This window comes from Colossoma macropomum, unplaced genomic scaffold, assembly GCF_904425465.1.
Source record: "Colossoma macropomum unplaced genomic scaffold, Colossoma_macropomum, whole genome shotgun sequence".
Classification (NCBI taxonomy): Eukaryota; Metazoa; Chordata; class Actinopteri; order Characiformes; family Serrasalmidae; genus Colossoma; species Colossoma macropomum.
The window spans coordinates 16,937,178-16,954,403 of NW_023494793.1; the positions used below are offsets into that span (position 1 = coordinate 16,937,178).

The 17,226-nt window shown below is 38.8% G+C and overlaps 1 protein-coding gene across 1 annotated transcript in view; it reads left to right on the forward strand.

The window, feature by feature from the left end:
* Positions 1–17,226, forward strand: part of LOC118813373 (ERC protein 2) — a 205,342-nt gene that overhangs the window by 40,484 nt on the left and 147,632 nt on the right. The window contains exons 3-5 of the mRNA XM_036578670.1: positions 165–236; positions 4,947–5,102; positions 9,135–9,302. Coding sequence (XP_036434563.1) covers positions 165–236; positions 4,947–5,102; positions 9,135–9,302 — 396 coding nt within the window. The remainder of the gene's footprint in view (positions 1–164; positions 237–4,946; positions 5,103–9,134; positions 9,303–17,226) is intronic.

A 17,226-nucleotide genomic window follows, 5' to 3' on the forward strand; every position in this document is an offset into this window, starting at 1 on the left:
AGACTTGAGCTAAACAGCGCTGACTATATTCATGAAGAGTTACACAGGAATAGACAGAAAGAGTGAAGGAGAAACTGACACAGATAGAAACCTAAAGACAGATTCTCAGCTGGTGTTTAAAGATGATGAGCAGACAAGCTTATTTCTATCGTGTTCCTCCCCAGGAGCTACACCGGAGGAATCAACAGACAGATCCAGCTAAAACCAAGGCCTTGCAGACCGTCATTGACATGAAGGTAAGAGCACTAACACTGACCCTATAACAGTCGACACACCTGAGTTGTCAAGCCAGGTATAGTCTAACTTCAAGTCTTATTTCAGGTTAGCTCATGCATTAGTGGGTAAGCAGCACCAGTTGGTTTACATTTCTTACTGTGTTACCTACAACTTTCACAGCTAATGAAAGTAGTAATGGATTATAACTGAACTTCAGGTTTGATTGGTCAAATTAGTAATTAATACAGCTGGTGTAACAGCAGTTTGGGCTCAGCTGGAACTTGTACAACTGTGGTGTTTATTGGAGTTTGCCTGGAGTTTTTTGGTCTAAAAGTGGTTCATCACTTTCTTAATATCAGTAGATATTGACACTTAGTGGAGTAGCACAATGGACAATACATTGGTCAAATTGGAATCAAACACAGACAAATATGTGATAATACTGAGGTAGTTATCTCTGTATTTGACCCTTTAACTCTCTACAAACTTAAGGCTGTTTTTAAAGGTAAAAATAAATGCAATTATGAATCTAAATTCTGAGTCTCGTTGAACCAGTCTCAAGTCAAAACTACATTTTTTAACCTCAGTATGGAAGACAGAACCTGTACCAGTGAGCTGATTTCGGGTCGGATTTTAAGAGGCATCTGGACCGACTCAGATTTCCATTCACAAAGCGTACAGTCTCCAGATCAGTGGTTGTTGGGAACGTGCCAGTAATGCAGATGGTAGACCGCACTGCACAGCTGACACAGATCCATATCATTGACCCAGCTAACGACCGATTGCTAGAATTAAGCCGGGGCTCCAGTTTCCTATACTGAGCTGCTGGTTGCATGAGAATCGATTCTCTGTATGTGGTTAGAAATAAAGAGTATTTGTGTTGCTCAGGAAAGCATATATGAAAGTGTGTAGCACAGTGCTGCACAGCGTGGACAAAATATTATGTTGCGCTTCTATTGCTACACAATGTGATTGTAAAATACTTAGCAAAACACATCTGGGCAGCCTTGATGTGGCTGACCTGCACTTATTGAATCACGTAAAATGGATTTTGCAGCTTTGCACTCTGAGTGGCAAAAACAAATTTGTGATTAGTTAGAGGTTTGTTTGTATATTACAGCCTTCTGTGATATGCAATTGTGATAACAAATAAACTTCATACATATTGTGCAGCCTTAGAGTAACATTTTCCAAGGATATTTTCAACAGCTAGAAAATTAAATTGGAAATAAACAGATGAAGTTTCTAAACTCTAACCTTAAAGATTATAAGAAAATCTGCAAAACTGGCAAGCAACACTTCACCAAGACCTAGGCAACGAACAGAAGACAGTTTTGAAGTCCATCCATATGGTGCTGCTTGCTATTGAAGGCCAATGGCAGGAAGAGCTCATGTTGCTCCGCTTAAAGAGAGCACACTTATTCAATTTGTTTCAAATGTCACATATGGAAGCTTTCACTCTGTGCGCTGACTTTGAAGTTAGGGCAAGCTGTGAAAAAAAGGTTGCCCACTTCACACACACCCACACCGCCACACACACGCACACACACACGCACATGCATGTCTGTTGCTCCGTGTTTCTGAGCTAATTTGCTGCATGGATCTTTGGTTAGATCACATCATATCTGACCAGCCTCTGTCAGCGCGGGTTAAGCACACGTAAACAGCCAAATCAGACAAACGGGTTTGGACACACAGGGCTATGCAAGAAGCCCGTTTCCATGGTGATAGTTCTGCCGAGCTTGTGTTGTGTTCACTATTGTGTTTTTAACTACAGCTTCAGTCATAAGCTCTGTACGTGTGTGGACTGGAAATTTATCGATTTGAAAGGTGTTTGTGTTAGTAAGGTAGATGGGGGAATTGTTACAGTTGTGACAGTAAAATGTTTAATTAACTAAGGATGACAGTTGTTTGAAGCAGATGTGTTTTTTTCTGCTTTTGCGCCAGTGGTTATTTTTTAACTTATATGTATAGGATACATTAAGATTTCTAATTACAGAAATTAGTGTATTTGTGTCTTCAGAGGTCTCAATCATGTAAAATGCTAATACTTAACATGACAAATGATTGAGGCTGACTAATTTTTGATTAGTAACACATTAGTAACCTCAGCCTACAGATAATGTGGCTGACAGAGCAGCACTGCTGAAGGGATACGCTGCGTAGTGGAAATATACTGGGCACAACTGTCTTGTCATAATTGTAGATTTAAATGTAGATTTAACAAATATCAGTATTAACTGGTTAACTACAGTTTCAAATATGATTTTGTTCCTGTTTTTTGAACATGTTCTATAAAAAATGCTGTTTGTGATCATTTAAATGAACATTTTTACTGCCAAACAGAGCCTAAGATATTGGTTGAAATCTATGGTCATATGATCCTTTCAGAACATGACAACAAAACCAATGTACTGCACTGTTTCCCTGTAGAAGTTTATTTAGATGCGTTTAACTGTGTTCAGAGTCCTAAACGGAGAAAAACAATGCTGCGTGATTAAGCAAAACGAACAAGACCAGCATTAAGGTTTTGACCAGCATTCTCGCCTGTGCCCTCAGCAAAGTAGTCTATCATGGTGAGCTACACTGATTAACTAGCACGATCAGGCTGGTTATGTGGGACAGCTTTTCTCTGGCGACTGCTTTATTGATGATGACGAATGAAGTTAAGAAAAATGAATGTATTACAGGGCCATTTCTATTGGTGCGTTTGTTATGAAATATTCACACAGTGTAGGGCAGCTGACATTTTTAATGATATAAAAACAACATCAACAATATATTTCACAGCTTACTGTAGCTCATCCATCCATATGCTCCCACGTACATTAAAAATAGGCATTCATTAGATACATCTGTGGCATCCAGACGTCTGTTTATGTCTGTCTGTGCTAATGTATTCATTTATGTGTTGTCAAATATGTGTTGTCTGCTTGTTTTTGTTGCTTGCATATTTTTTTAGTTTTTTTCTGTGTTCCATGATTTTGTATACTGTGAGTGAGTGTGCTGAAATGTGTGTTGTGTAATTTGTTCCAGAACACATCGCCTCCATTCTGTTTTGACCCTGATGTTATTTGGCAGGTATAGTACACATGTTGATTGTAAAAAAGCTTCCTTCTATTCTATACGACATGTTTCGCAAACTCTACTATTAATATACAGTCTGTCACTGTATATTAATTCTGCCATCACACCTTTACTTCGAATTCATGTAAATATGAGAGTATTTGTGGTCTATTTTTTCTAACTTACATTCTCTATAGATCTCACAATAATCTGACTTCATTTCACATAATCAGTGAATGGCATGTAAATGGCATTAAACTAACTACTCTTTCTGTTGTGTAATTTTATTTATTTATTGTTTGTTTGTTTGTTTTTGTCCTGCCTCTTGTACTTCATGGGGACATGTGCAAAATTAAGCTACTATAGTTGAGACAGTAGTTCATGTTGCAAGAAAAGTGCAGCTTTGCAGGGAAAAATGTTGAACACTCAAAAAGAATATTTGCTTCTGAATGTGACCTTGTTCATCTGTTAAATTCAAGATCAGTTGATGTTTACATCAAAATTCAGTGTCCACATTTGCTCATAACCTTTAGCAGAGGAATTGGTCTTTTGCTTAGGGACTTGTTATTTTATTGTCTACTATCTATGATTAGATAATAATAAATATTCTATTTGCCCTTTAAATTCTTGTATGTTTCATTAATTTTGTCTTAGAAGTACATCATCCCAACTATCTCTCCATCTCCGCCTTTATATATCTGTCATCTCTTCTCTTTTGCAGTTGGTAGTTTTCTCAGAACTAGATTTCATATTCAAATCTGCTTTCATTTGTTTCATTATACTTGCAGTTTCCTTCAGCAAGCCACATTATCCTGCATCTTATTTTATGATTTGGGCAAGCCCACAACGTATATTTGCCAGTCCAAACTGTCATGGATTTGTGAGGAACAAATTCATTTTAATGCCCTTACTAAGGCTGGGTTTTAAAAATGCTCTCCATGGTTACCACTAAGCCACTCCACTCCACAGTGTTCACGGTCCTAATGTCCTACTCTTAATCCAGTTTGTCTAACGTGGACGTTTTTTGAGTATGACTGCAAGTACATTTATGTTTTAAACTGTACAAGAACCCTTTGCAGTCTGTATGGTATAAAATTTGATAGTCATGAGAATACCTCAGTATTTTTCAGCCTAATCTTTGTGTACCTCATCCATATCATATGGTCGATTGGCATGGACAATAATTTTTTATGCGTTTTGTTGTACTTCATGAAGGAAGATAAAAGATGTTAAAACACACTGCAGTTGCTTCAGTAGTTATTATCAATGGTAATCCAACATATAAAAAAGATGCAGCATACAGTGGTTTAACAATAAAAGTCAGTTTATATGGAAGAAATGGTAGCTGTGTTGACTGTTTAAAAGTGATTAAAAGATTTTTGTTTGTTTGTTTGTTTGTTATTAAACTTTTCTTTATTGTCCTCATGGTTTGACATCCTGGTTCAGAAGCCATTGTCCTCTTATCTGAAGCTCAATACTCACGCACTACATCTTCATTCGCTGCCTGTCTCGTCCCTCTGTGTCCGTGGCTTATTTCCGGCTGATTACTGCATGTGTCAAATCACCTCATCATTTCTAACTGTCGCTTCTTTCGAGATCTTCTGGTTCTCTTCTTGCTCTCTACGTTTGTGCTTCTGATGCACGTTTGCACGTGTCCCGTGCAGGACACCAAAATTGCCTCCCTGGAGCGGAACATCCGCGACCTGGAGGACGAAATCCAGATGCTCAAAACCAATGGCCTGCTGAACACGGACGACAGAGATGAGGAGCTCAAGCAGATGGAAGTCTACAAAAGCCACTCCAAGTTTATGAAGAACAAGGTTAGAGATTACCACACACCCAAGACCAGCTGCAAACATCAATCAAGATGGTTTCATTATTTTTCATGGACTGGGCAGAAGGCACTGCTTGATGGATATAGCTATAGATGGTACATGTATGGATTAAATTAATTAAAGGAATGGCTGGACAAGTACATGGAGAGATGAATGAAGGAATAGATTGACAAAAGTATGGAGGATCATATAAAAATGGATTGTGTTGGGGGGATTAATGGAGCACTGGAGACTGGATATGATTATGAGTAAATTGAAAGATAGATGGATGGTCTCAGGGATGAACATGTAGACACAACATGCAAAGCTGGTATTGGCTTACCCCAGCAGTGTCAGATGACTGTGGCAAGCTTTAGTATCAAGAATTGACCCTTCCAAATGGAGGATTAAGTTACATTAGCCTGAAAGTGTTAATGGTTTATTTATGTAGGACGAGGGTTTCATAAGAATTATTTCTAAATACTTTCAGGAAATATTTTTCCCTGCATAAAAAAATCAATTTGCTCATTTTTGTCTATTTTGTTTCTTTGAATGGAAGTTTGAGGTGCTGCTGAAGGAAGAATGGAAATCTCATTTACATTCCTAAATGGTACATAGCTTGGATGTACAGTACTAGGCAAAACCTTTAATTCGTATAGACCCTTTACATTAAGTGGAGGTTCCTTAACCTTTAAAAAATGTTCTTTGCACTCACACACCACACTTATTGTTCTTTAAAGAACCATCCGCTGAAAGGTTCTTTTGGGAACCTAAAGTGCTTCCTCTGTGGCATCACTCCTGAGAACCTTTTTTGACACCTTTATTTTCAAGATTTAGAATTATTTTTGTAGATCTATTTAGGCCTTTTTATTAGTCTGCTTTTTTGCCTGCATATTTTTGATTGAAGAGAAGAATGTACTTCTTTACTGGCACACTGGTACAGTGTACAGTGAAACTCGCACATCCTTTGAAAGTCTACTGTCTTTCGATCTCTCTTCTTCTGTTGCACTCTCACACACAACAAGTCACATACTTGGAACATCCTCACACAGTCATTCATGCACGGCCATCACTCTAAATCATATGTGTCACTCCTTCATCCGTCCCATCGTTCAGGGGCCCTTGCCTTTCAGCGCTAGGGGCCAGGGCACTGATGAATTGTGGGAAATCAAAGGCGCAGGAGCAGATAAGGGTGGCAGGTTGAGTTTCGGCCGTTTCCTGCTCGCCCAGTCGCCTCTCTATGGCCTCTATGTGTCTGTTCACAATGGCCTTTTGATGAAGACCAGCTTGGGGTGCCATAATCCTTCACAAGCCATCACACGCACTCCTGACCCCTATACGAAACACACACTCTCAGAGTGCCATGCGGAGGAAGAAAGAAAACGGGGAGAAAAAGCAAGTGAAACATCTTGTTTGTGTTTTTCTGCCTCTCTTGTTTCGTGAGGAAGGGTTTCAGGAAAAACTTGATAAATCACTGTATGAAGATTCTGGCCAGGGGGTGGCAGGGGTTTGTGGGACAAAAAAGGGTGCTAATAGGTTAAGACATTTTATTCTCTTACTACAGCATGGTGAAAAAGTCAGGGACCACCCTTTCATTCATTTAGTTTCCAATCAAAATGGCTGGAAGCTACTTGTTTTTCTGTGTCAGGAAAAAGGCAGAAAACATAAATTTAACAGAACATTACACAGAAGCCTCAACAACTAAATGTATTTTTTTCAGTATTTAGTGTCTCCATTCTTTGCCCTTATTACAGCTTCCATTTTTTTCTGAAGACTTGCTTTTTAAAGGAAAACTACAGGGATATTTTTCCACAATTCCAGAGTTTAGTCTCAGTATTTTTTGTTGCATTTCAATCCAAATAATTCTAAACACAATCAATGATGCTGAGGTCTGGACTCTGGGGTGGCCAGTCCATTGTTCTGAAAGTACCAGCAGCTTTGTTGTTTAATATGCAGGTTTTTTTTTTTTTATCTTTTTCCTTTTCTCAGTTCTTCTTGACAGCTACCCATAGCATTGGGTTGTCTTCTCACAGGGGAAGGATGGATAGAAAATCCTGTCAGATTTGAAGCAAAAGTGAAGAGTGATTTTCTCCTGTCTCTCAAAAATGAAAGCTTTAAGTACTGTATATCAGATGGTGACAGCTTTGGTGGTCTACCAGGTCTTGCATAGTTGTTGGAGTCCTGTTTGTTCTATATATTTAAATATTTTTTTTATACTCCAGTTTTTATTTTCCTCTGACCTTCACTTTTCTTATGATGTATACGTGGGCGACATTTGAGGCTAATGTCGGGGGGGCTCTCAAACTCTTTGTGTTTCTCATGTAGGTTTTCAACACAAGCAAGAAAAGTTCCTTTTACCAGTTTACCAGGCTATCACCCAGATCTGACTTTAAAAAGTGCTAATCGTTGATAGAAGCCGATTTCTTCTGATGCATAGCATTGAAAAGGGACAGCTCTGCACTCGTCTCCTCTTTGGGAAATCCACAGTGTCGACAAACAAATGCCAGGTCTGCTTAAGAGTGTTTTATAGAGCTGAGAATGTTATTCAGTGCGATTTGGCTTTCCACGTCATATTCCTGAAACCGATCACGGATTTCAGCTGTATTCGAGCCAGTTGTAAATTTCATACCATTCTTTCCTAAACTTTCAACCATCCTTTACTGGAAATTTAATGGTTGATATCACCCACTCTCAATAAAGTTCACATAATTTTCAGCGCAATAAATTGCATCTTGGTCTGATGACTGCAGCGTATAAGTTGAAATATGGGTAACCTCTTCAAAATCGCTGATTATCTGGGGTTGAGACTGGAGCAGAAAGGCTTGTTGCCTCTAAGTGTTGGCCCTATCATCAGGAGATTGTGAGTTTGATCCCTAGTGATGCTACAGCCATCCTTGGCCGGGAGTCCAAGAGAGCACAAATGGCCTCACTGTCTTTGGGTGGGTAGGATGGCCCCTCCTTCTCCCCCATCACTTATGTTTGTATATATACACACATATACACAGTCTCCTCAGAAATATCTGAAAAAATGAATAACTTGTACTTCATGGCATTTTTGTCTGGAAATTCAATAAATGGAGGTTGGTCTCTAACTTTTGAACAGTACTGTACATAAATACCTCATCATGACAACGTTGGAAAGGGTACAACGTTGAAATATGACATTATTTATTGGGGAATTTTGTTTTTGTTTTACCTTGAAAAGTATGATTGGTAGCTTGAACACGCAGCCCGTTTCAAATTATCTAATCCAAGAATCTAAGTTTTCCTCTTTGTGTTTTAGGAAAAGTTTAGGTCACCAACTCCACGAGTGACCTCTCGTTCACTCGACCAAACATACCTGCTCCCTCAGCAACAGAAGATATCAGACCAAACAAAAGTACTCACTCCTTCCCTCTGTCTTCTTTTCTGTTCTCTAACCTTGCTCTCTTTGTCTTTTCTATTCAGATGCATATCTGTTCCTCCTCCTCGAAACTGATGTTTTATTTCTCTCTCTTGTTCATTATTCTTTGTTCCTCTTGCTATTCTAAACATGGCTGGCATAGCAGCATGCTAAGTCATGATTAGACCTTCAGTCTGCACCAAAATTCAAGAAATCTTAATCAAATTTTTGGCAGTATTGGAAGATGAAAATCTTTCAAGCATTCTACTGACCCAAAAGAGACAAGCAAAAAAAAAAAGCTAGATGCAAGATGTATTTACTTTTGTTGTAGTCTTCACGCATTCTGAGTGATGTATATCTGCCAGATATTTGAATATAACAATGATTATGAAGTTTGGTGGGTGTTTTTGGCTTCTTTAGAGAGTTTTTCTTTGCTGGGGAGGGTGCTGTGCATTGTTTTTTTTCAAGCCTATAGGTAATAACAGTGTAATATTTTAGAATGGTTAAACTTTGGCACCAAATATGAAACAAACAGTGTGCCTTTCTTTCTAAAATTCTTTTAGAGTGTTTTCTGGCATGAGAGTGTTAAGTCTCTTGTCTGTAAAATGTTTTGCATGTCATCTTAGGAGCTCCTTTTTCTTTCTCTCCCCACTCAGATTGATCAGCTTAAGCAGGAGTTATCGAAAAAAGAGTCTGAGATGTTGGCCCTGCAGACTAAACTGGAGACCCTGACCAATCAGAATTCAGACTGCAAACAGCACATTGAAGTCCTGAAGGAATCCCTTACAGCGAAGGAGCAGAGAGCCAATATCCTGCAAACAGAGGTCAGTTTCTGTGTTTCAGAGTCTTAAGGACAGCAATACAATATGTTACACACTAAATGAAAGCAGTACATCTCTGCTGGAAATGTGAAGAGAAACTTTATTATGCCAAAAAAAAAAAAAATAACAACAAGATTTTTAAAAACATTACATTATTCTATTAATTTGAATGGAACTAGTTCCATAGAGCACATTTTAATGCTGTCTTATTTTCCTGACTTCTCGTTACTTCCCTGGAATTGTGGGAGAGTTGTAGGGTTTTCCTGTCCACACATTTATCTGGGCTTTCTGTCATTCAACTGTTTTATCGCTCAGACTGAGCTGGGGGAGGCCTCTCTGATTTTTGTGAAACATGGAACTTTCACTTTAGATCTCTTTGTTGGATGGGAAAATGGAGAATTCAGGCAATACCATGTCCACTCCTCCATTACAGGAAGCAATTTGGCCCAAAATTAGACCCTTAATTGTCTATTCATGTACAAAGATTGTTGTGTGTGTGGGCAAGGGGGGGAGTGAAGCAAATACCTAATATTAAAAGGAATGAGTCATTTCAGATTTGTAGGGAAGTTAAGAGGAAGGTAGGGAGGGGGGTATTTTAATGCAGAGTTGTGTGAGACATTGAAGAGAAGTTTATGGGCTTTTTTACTAAAATGGATACCACAGCAAATAATGATGGTGGTCATAGTGTTTAAGGTGCTCTGTACTTCTACTTCTCTCTCTACTATGAGTTGAGTTCATGTAATTATATTTAGCAGATTGAATCACTCTCATTCACGCATCCACCATCTACCACACGGCTGCAAAATGTGGATAAAACACTAGTATTGCAATTATACTGATATATCTTGAGATTATGATATGTCTAGTAGTATATGAAAACAGTGAATGAGCAATGTAATATGGTTAAAGATTGGCCTACTTTATTTCAAACCAAAATCATTTACTGTTGCAGGATTACATCAATACATTGATTCAACACCCACAGAAACACTCATCAGGGTCTGTGATTGGTCAAGATGCTCACAGCACACAGTAAATCAGTAGTGTTAGTGGTTATATGTTTGCATTTCGCAGCCTTCTGTGATATCAGCAGTGGCAAAACCAATAGTGTTACAGTGATTGAAGTGATGGCATGTTGTTGATCACTGTTGCAATACTGGACAGATGGTTCCACAACTTATGGGCAAACTCTTCTAAGCTTTGTGAAATTGGGAGAACAGAGAAAGCAGCGTTCATTAAAATGGTAAAATGGTTCTAGAATTCCATGTACCACATCAGTTAAAGCAGACTCCACATTCTCACGATGTCCTTTTGTAGATGTGGGTTCATTTTTTCTTTCTCTTTCTCTTCTTTTTGTTGCTTTCTGCTTCTCTGAACATTGATATTCAGTTGTGGATGGTGGGGTATGTGTGTCCATATGAGGGCTTGAGTGAGAGAGAATAAGTGATTTGTTTGCAAAGCTTCTTAGATCTCAAATTCTCAGATATGGTAATGATGTAAACTTTCAGCTGTGGTTCTCACAGCACCCCTGGTTATTCAGAGAGCACACAGTATGACCTGCTAGTGTGTGTCATTATGTGCTTCTTTCTCTGCCTGTTCCAGTGCTTGATTTTGTGCATGTATTTGCGATAGATAGAAAGCTGCCGTCCACAGGACTTGCCTGTGTGTTACTGGTGGCCTGCCTAGCGTAATAGAGGTTGAGCGTCAACATTGTTGTGGTTTAACGTTGCAATACTCTGCTAGGCCAAATGGCAGCCACCAGAGGTAGAACAGCCAAACAACAGTTCTGCTCTTCTGGGTTTTGGGGAGTGAGTTTCACTGCTTTTCAGCAGCAATGGCGGTTGCCATTAACAGAGCAGCCAACAGTTCTGTTAATCTTTCTTAGCTGGGCAATCTGAATAACACACTTATGTGACTTTTAGTGGCCTTACTGGAAAAAAATAATTGTTTGAAACCAGTCATAACAGTGCTACTCAGCAAATGGCTGCTCTGACAGATCGGTGAAATAGAGTATGCTGTGAACATGCTGACCAATCGCTCATGTTCCTGGCAAATGCTCTGTGAATGTCCTAATGAATCACTGACATTCATGCATCTTACAATTGTAATGATTTTTTCCCCAAATACTGCTCTTTAACAGCTTCACATGGATTAAAGTGTGTACTTTGTGTGTACAGCGTTTATAAAATGTGGTAGAACTGCAGTATATTTTGTTAACATAGTCACAAGTTTTTGTGCCGCAGCTGTAATTTAACCCCATAATTCCATGGGGAAGTCTCTCTCTCAGGTGTAGTGCAATGTGAAACCTAATCCACATCTCAGATGTCCAGTTAGAAATTTAGTGCATTTTTAATAGGGTTATAATTGGGGAAATACAGTGTATATCCAACCTGACTGACAGCATTAGATTGGTCTTGTTGTGGCTGATTTTACCAGAGTTAATGGGGCAATTGGTAAAAACTTCTGGCTTTCATTTTGTGCTTAATAAAAATAGGATAGATGTTTTCTTTACAATTTTGTTTGACAACCAAGATAAGAGTTAGGCTAATGCTAGCTTAGATGTATAGCCTATAGCTCAGTTACTAGGCTAAAAGTCAGGATTGGTTGACACCACAGATATTCCCAGTGGTTGTGTAATATATATATATATATAAATATTATGAATGCTGGGTCTTGTAGTGTTCTGAGAGAACACTGATGACCGAAAACATTAAAAAAAATTATCTGAATTCTGCCAAAGCGAGGTTGAGCGTTACATTGCTGTGCTACAGAATGCTGCATAACACGACAAATAATAAATTTATCTCTAGTTTTAGAGATATTGGTCCGATCTTGGAATTATGGCTGATAATCACAACACAAACTCTCACACGCAAACACTGATGACATACCACTGATCTGTCATTTGAAAACTCATTAGCAGCTAGCATCCTTTCTGTTTTTGTCCTACGCTCACTGCACTTCCTGCACTTATAGATTATAGCATGAACCTGTTTTGGAATGAAAGATGTAAAATGATTGATTATTGGTATCGGTATTGACTATAATAAGATGTCGATTTTCTGGTTAGTGTTAGCGGCCCAAAAATTTTAGATGCATTGCTAGCAGAGGATTGTTGAATTCGATGCCATGTATGTAGGATGAATACTAAATATTTTTGTGAAATAGTTTCGAATATTATTTGTATGTTTTGATTGTGGTAAATGATGGGAAAATTTATTTGGGCAAATTTACATTTCTAAAAAGGATAATTCATTGATGTCTAACTGCGTGTTCCATTGCTGTGGCCTTTTTATTGGAGCACTGTGGTCAAAGTAACCTGCGGGTGACTGTAACAGCTTGCTGCATAGGCTCATTATGTTCTTTTAAAATATATTGCAAGGATGTTTGTTGAAGGAAACAAATGAAAATTAACATTTTTGTGGGAATTAAAATACTCAGTATAGAACTAAATAAATAGAACTGCAAGGATGATCTATTTCAAATGAGTATCCAGTTACCTAAATGTTCATTTACTTCCCTGGTTCTAACCACTAAATACTGTTTTTGGAGTCTTTTCCTCTGGTCATTGTTCTGTGCAACATATTATGTTCCACATGGCTGCTCAGCTACACACATCCACACAGTTTCTGTCTCAAAATGAAAACCTTAATTGGCCATTAGTGGCACAGTTTCTGATAGTCTTGTGTGGAAACTGCTGAACTGAAAGCTTTGGACTGGAGACAGCAGTTTGCAGTGCTTATTAGAGGAGAATGAGATGTGCATCAAAACTTGTTTTTTGCTTAACATAGATCTGTAACACCTGAACTTTTTTTTTATTATTATTGTGAAAAACATGCAGCATGTTGTGGTATCTGGATGCCAAAAAATGCTTGAGTCACATACCAGTTTCTGGAGATCTTTCTGAACAAGTTTAGTTCTAACACTAAACACCCCCATCTTCTTCAACTAATCAGTGTTTTTTCAGAAGATATTTACCACTTTGATGTAGGATTTTAAACTGAAGCTGAACTCAGTAGGAAGGTAGATCTATGTTTTTTTTTATTTTAGTTCATGCCATTTATAGTTTTGTGATGTACTAGACAGACACGTGCAGTATGAACATTTTTGATATTCGAGTATCCATAGTTAGAAGGGTAAGAATGGATATTTGGTTAATAATAATTCAGGAAAGAAGGAAACAAAAGGGATTAGGCTAATATTAATGCATCGTAATACATAAACAGGGTAAACTGAGTTAGGTGCAATTGACACATGGCCTCCCAAGCAAGGTTTTTGTCTTCAGTAGATGATGCGCCAATATTTTGTCTTTAAAGGAATATTTTCAGTGTTTTGGTTTAGTTTGCCTGCTTACAGATGCACTGCAGACATGCTGATCTTAAGCCACTCATTTTGACTCATTTCTCTGTTGAAGTTATTGCAGTAGTCCTTTAGTGAATCACTGTTTTTCTTATGTGTGTATGTATGTCTGTGTGTGTGCATGTAAAGGCCATAGACAAAGGTACTGGTGGATTAAGAAATTTGTGGTTAAAAGACAAGTTTTACTTTAAGTAAGTGAAAAAGAATGTTGTTGAAATACCTTGTGACAGTTTAGTATTGCTCCAGGCTATAGAGCTAGACAGAGGATTCAGCTGTGAAACTGAATTAGAGTGAAAAAAGTGATTGTCATACTTGTCAGGAATCGGTTAGTCCCAACAGGCTTGTTTTTGTTATTCTGTCGCTTGATAAATGACTGCAGGAGCTCAGTGTATGAGGCATGATCCATGTGTGTGTGTGTGCGTCTGTGCATGTTCATTCTGTTCTGTTATGTTCTGTTCATGCGTGTCATATCATATGCTGTCGTGCCCACATTGTGGTTTATGAGTATGTATGTGTGTGTGCATGAATGAATGTCCTAATCTTCTACTTCAGTTTGTACTGCTGAACTGCATCATTCATTGGGCTTAGAAAATACTAATTTACAGTCATTATTACGCTGGACTTCTATATTCCTTTCATGCCTAGCAATGAAGATTCTTGCGTATTGAATAACAGTTGTTCTTAGAACCTGAAAATATGGAGCAGGCCCTACATGCCTGTTCAAAGTGAAAAAAAGAAAGAAGGAAAGAAACAAACAGAATGCCAGATTTTACGCAGTGTCCAGTGTGTCTGTAGTAGCCTAACCACTACAGACACTGATGACTGTAGGGACAAAGCAACCACAAAGAAATCTGTGTTAACAGCATACACTCTTACTTTTGCACTTTTGGTTCTCTAAAAAATCTTTCAATGGGTGGTTCTTTGGAGAACCATTTGTGTAAATGAGATGAGTGAGTGCGAAGAACCTTCTTAAAGTTTCTAGATAAAGGTTCTAGGAAGAGCCCTTAAATTGCTATCGAACATGTGGAGGTTCTTGAAGCCTTTAAAGGTTATTCACATACTCAAATTGTTTTAAAACATGGTTCCTCAGGGAACTGAAAGTGTTTTTTCTGTGACATTGCTCAAAGAACTCTTTGTAGACTTTTTTAAAGAGGGTATCTGTGGAATCTGGCCACTAAGCTAGTTTCTAAATCATGTAAAATTAGCTCATTTAAGCCTTATGTTTTAGAGACTATGCCATAATAGAAAAACAGCCTACACCAGCAGGAAGAAGCATTAAAGTATGCACAGAGCACCACAAATCTTGCTCATTTTTGCTTCTGTCGTTGCTGAAAGTCTGTAATCTTTCTGCTGTCATACAGGCATAGACTTTTTCTATGCTGGCTACAAGTGGGTCTTGATACAGCTAAACCTTATGCATCAAGTGTCTAGTGAGATTGCTCATCTAGTCCATGTAGTCACGTTCATTAGACTGTGAGCAGAGCAGTCCTGGCTTTACTTTTTACTCTGGAATTGTGATACAGTACAGCACCTGTTTTGCGTGTATTATCTGTTTGAGTTTTCCATGTACGCTTAAAACCCTGGTTCATGTTGCTGTTTTTGTGCTATGATTGCACATTGATTAAATGTTATCTCATCAGGGTGCTTCCCTTATGGTTTACTATTGAGGTTCTTTTTGAGGTACTGCACTACCTGCACTAGCAGAGGCTGATGTGAGGGTAGCATTATTGTGGCTCTGGATGTGGTTGTGTGTGTGTGTGTCTGTGTGTGTCTATGAGATCCTGTGGTTGTGTATACTGTATGTGTCTATGTACATGACTGTTGCAGCTGCTGCACATCTGGTTTGGTCGTTATCTGCTTCTGAGGTGTAGCGGGCCTGGTGTGTAATGACCAGAGGAGGATCAGTGCACTGGGGAGTATAGGAGACCACACACACACACACACACACACACAAATACAGTACACCATGATTACACTACACAAAGTTACTTTGTCAGACAAAAGTGTGACATGCAGATACACAGTACCGTAATATCAAAGCAAGGATGCTTAAAGCAATGCTTAATAGTTGATACCCTGCCAATTAGCAACATTCAAACTAGGCATGTCCCAATCAAATTCAGTGCTTTGGAGTCTAAGCTAATTTTTGTATTGAGCCTAATCCACTTGAATCTTCAACCAGGGATGGATTACTGATCAGGTGCCCAGTGCCCAGGGGCCTCTTTACCACAAGGGCCAAGGTGGTTCAAAGACTGGGGACATCCGTGCAGTGACACACTACATACACACTAGTGAACACACACTAGGGGGCAGTGAACACACTTGCTCAGAGCAGTGGGCAGTCCTATCCGCAGCGCCCGGGGAGCAGTTGGGGGTTAGGTGCTTTGCTCAAGAGTACTTCAGTCATGTACTGTCGGCTCAGGGGATTGAACCGGCGACCTTACGGTCACAAGGCTGGCTCCCTGACCTCCAGCCCATGATTGCTCATTAATTAAGATTTTTTTCAGTGTTAACATTATATTTTTCCAGCGCTCTTCAAAGTGCATATTAACAAAGACAATCTTTTTATAAAAGTTATTTTTCAGTTCTGTTTTTTAAATACACTGCTTTTTAACTCATGAGTTGTGGCTGGTTAAAATGAAAGTTTAATGGACACCACTTCTGGTTTTAAAAAGCTGTTAACAGCATATATAAAATATCAAATTAACATCAAGTACTCAGATCGGATTAGGGCAAAAACCTGATCGCGATGTATTTTTATGTCTGTAAAAATAAACAAAAGTACATTGCATATCTAAAAACTCCAGTACACGCTGTCCTGAATCCAGAATTAAGCCTATTATTTGTCTTGGCTGATCAACTACATAAGGGGAAAATTGAGTAAGTATGATTTTTCTCCACATTATAACTTGAATAACAGAGACTTACAGAGACAAACACACCTTTTACCCCAAAGCACAAAGACTTGTTAACCTCCAGACACAAACAGTTGCACATTCACATGCACTTGGTGCTCCTGAAGTAAGCATCTCAGCTGCTGTGGGGCTCTGTCCTGGTTTCCCATTAGTGTGGTAGCTGGGCTGTGTGTTCCGCAGTTCTGTGGTCTGCTCGGTAACAGGTCAGATGGAGCAGTCAGTGGAGGGATCAGCACGGCCCAGTGCAAACACACACACCGTCCAAAGAAAAGAGCCTCCATGTTTTGGAAGCAGCGGAGTGTCCATGTGGAAAAGTAATAAAAAACAGTAACTTGGGGAAGAGAAAGGCAATGATGAGATATTTAATGGTTTACACAGAGACACACACACACACTGCCATTCATATCGATATGCAAACCCCATTTTGCTTATTCAACCATGCAGATACACACTTATTGTGGACCCAGCCTTGCGTTGCAGTGGTGTGAGTCAGTTCACGTTCCTATAAATTTGTATTCCCAGACTCAAGTTTTGTGTTTAAAGGCTCCTGAGTGGTGATCCCAGTACTTCATGTGTCGATGATGATCTCAGTAAAGAGTCAGTATAAGCTTTTATTGTATAATTAAAAAAACTCGTATTCAGTGTTCTAAATA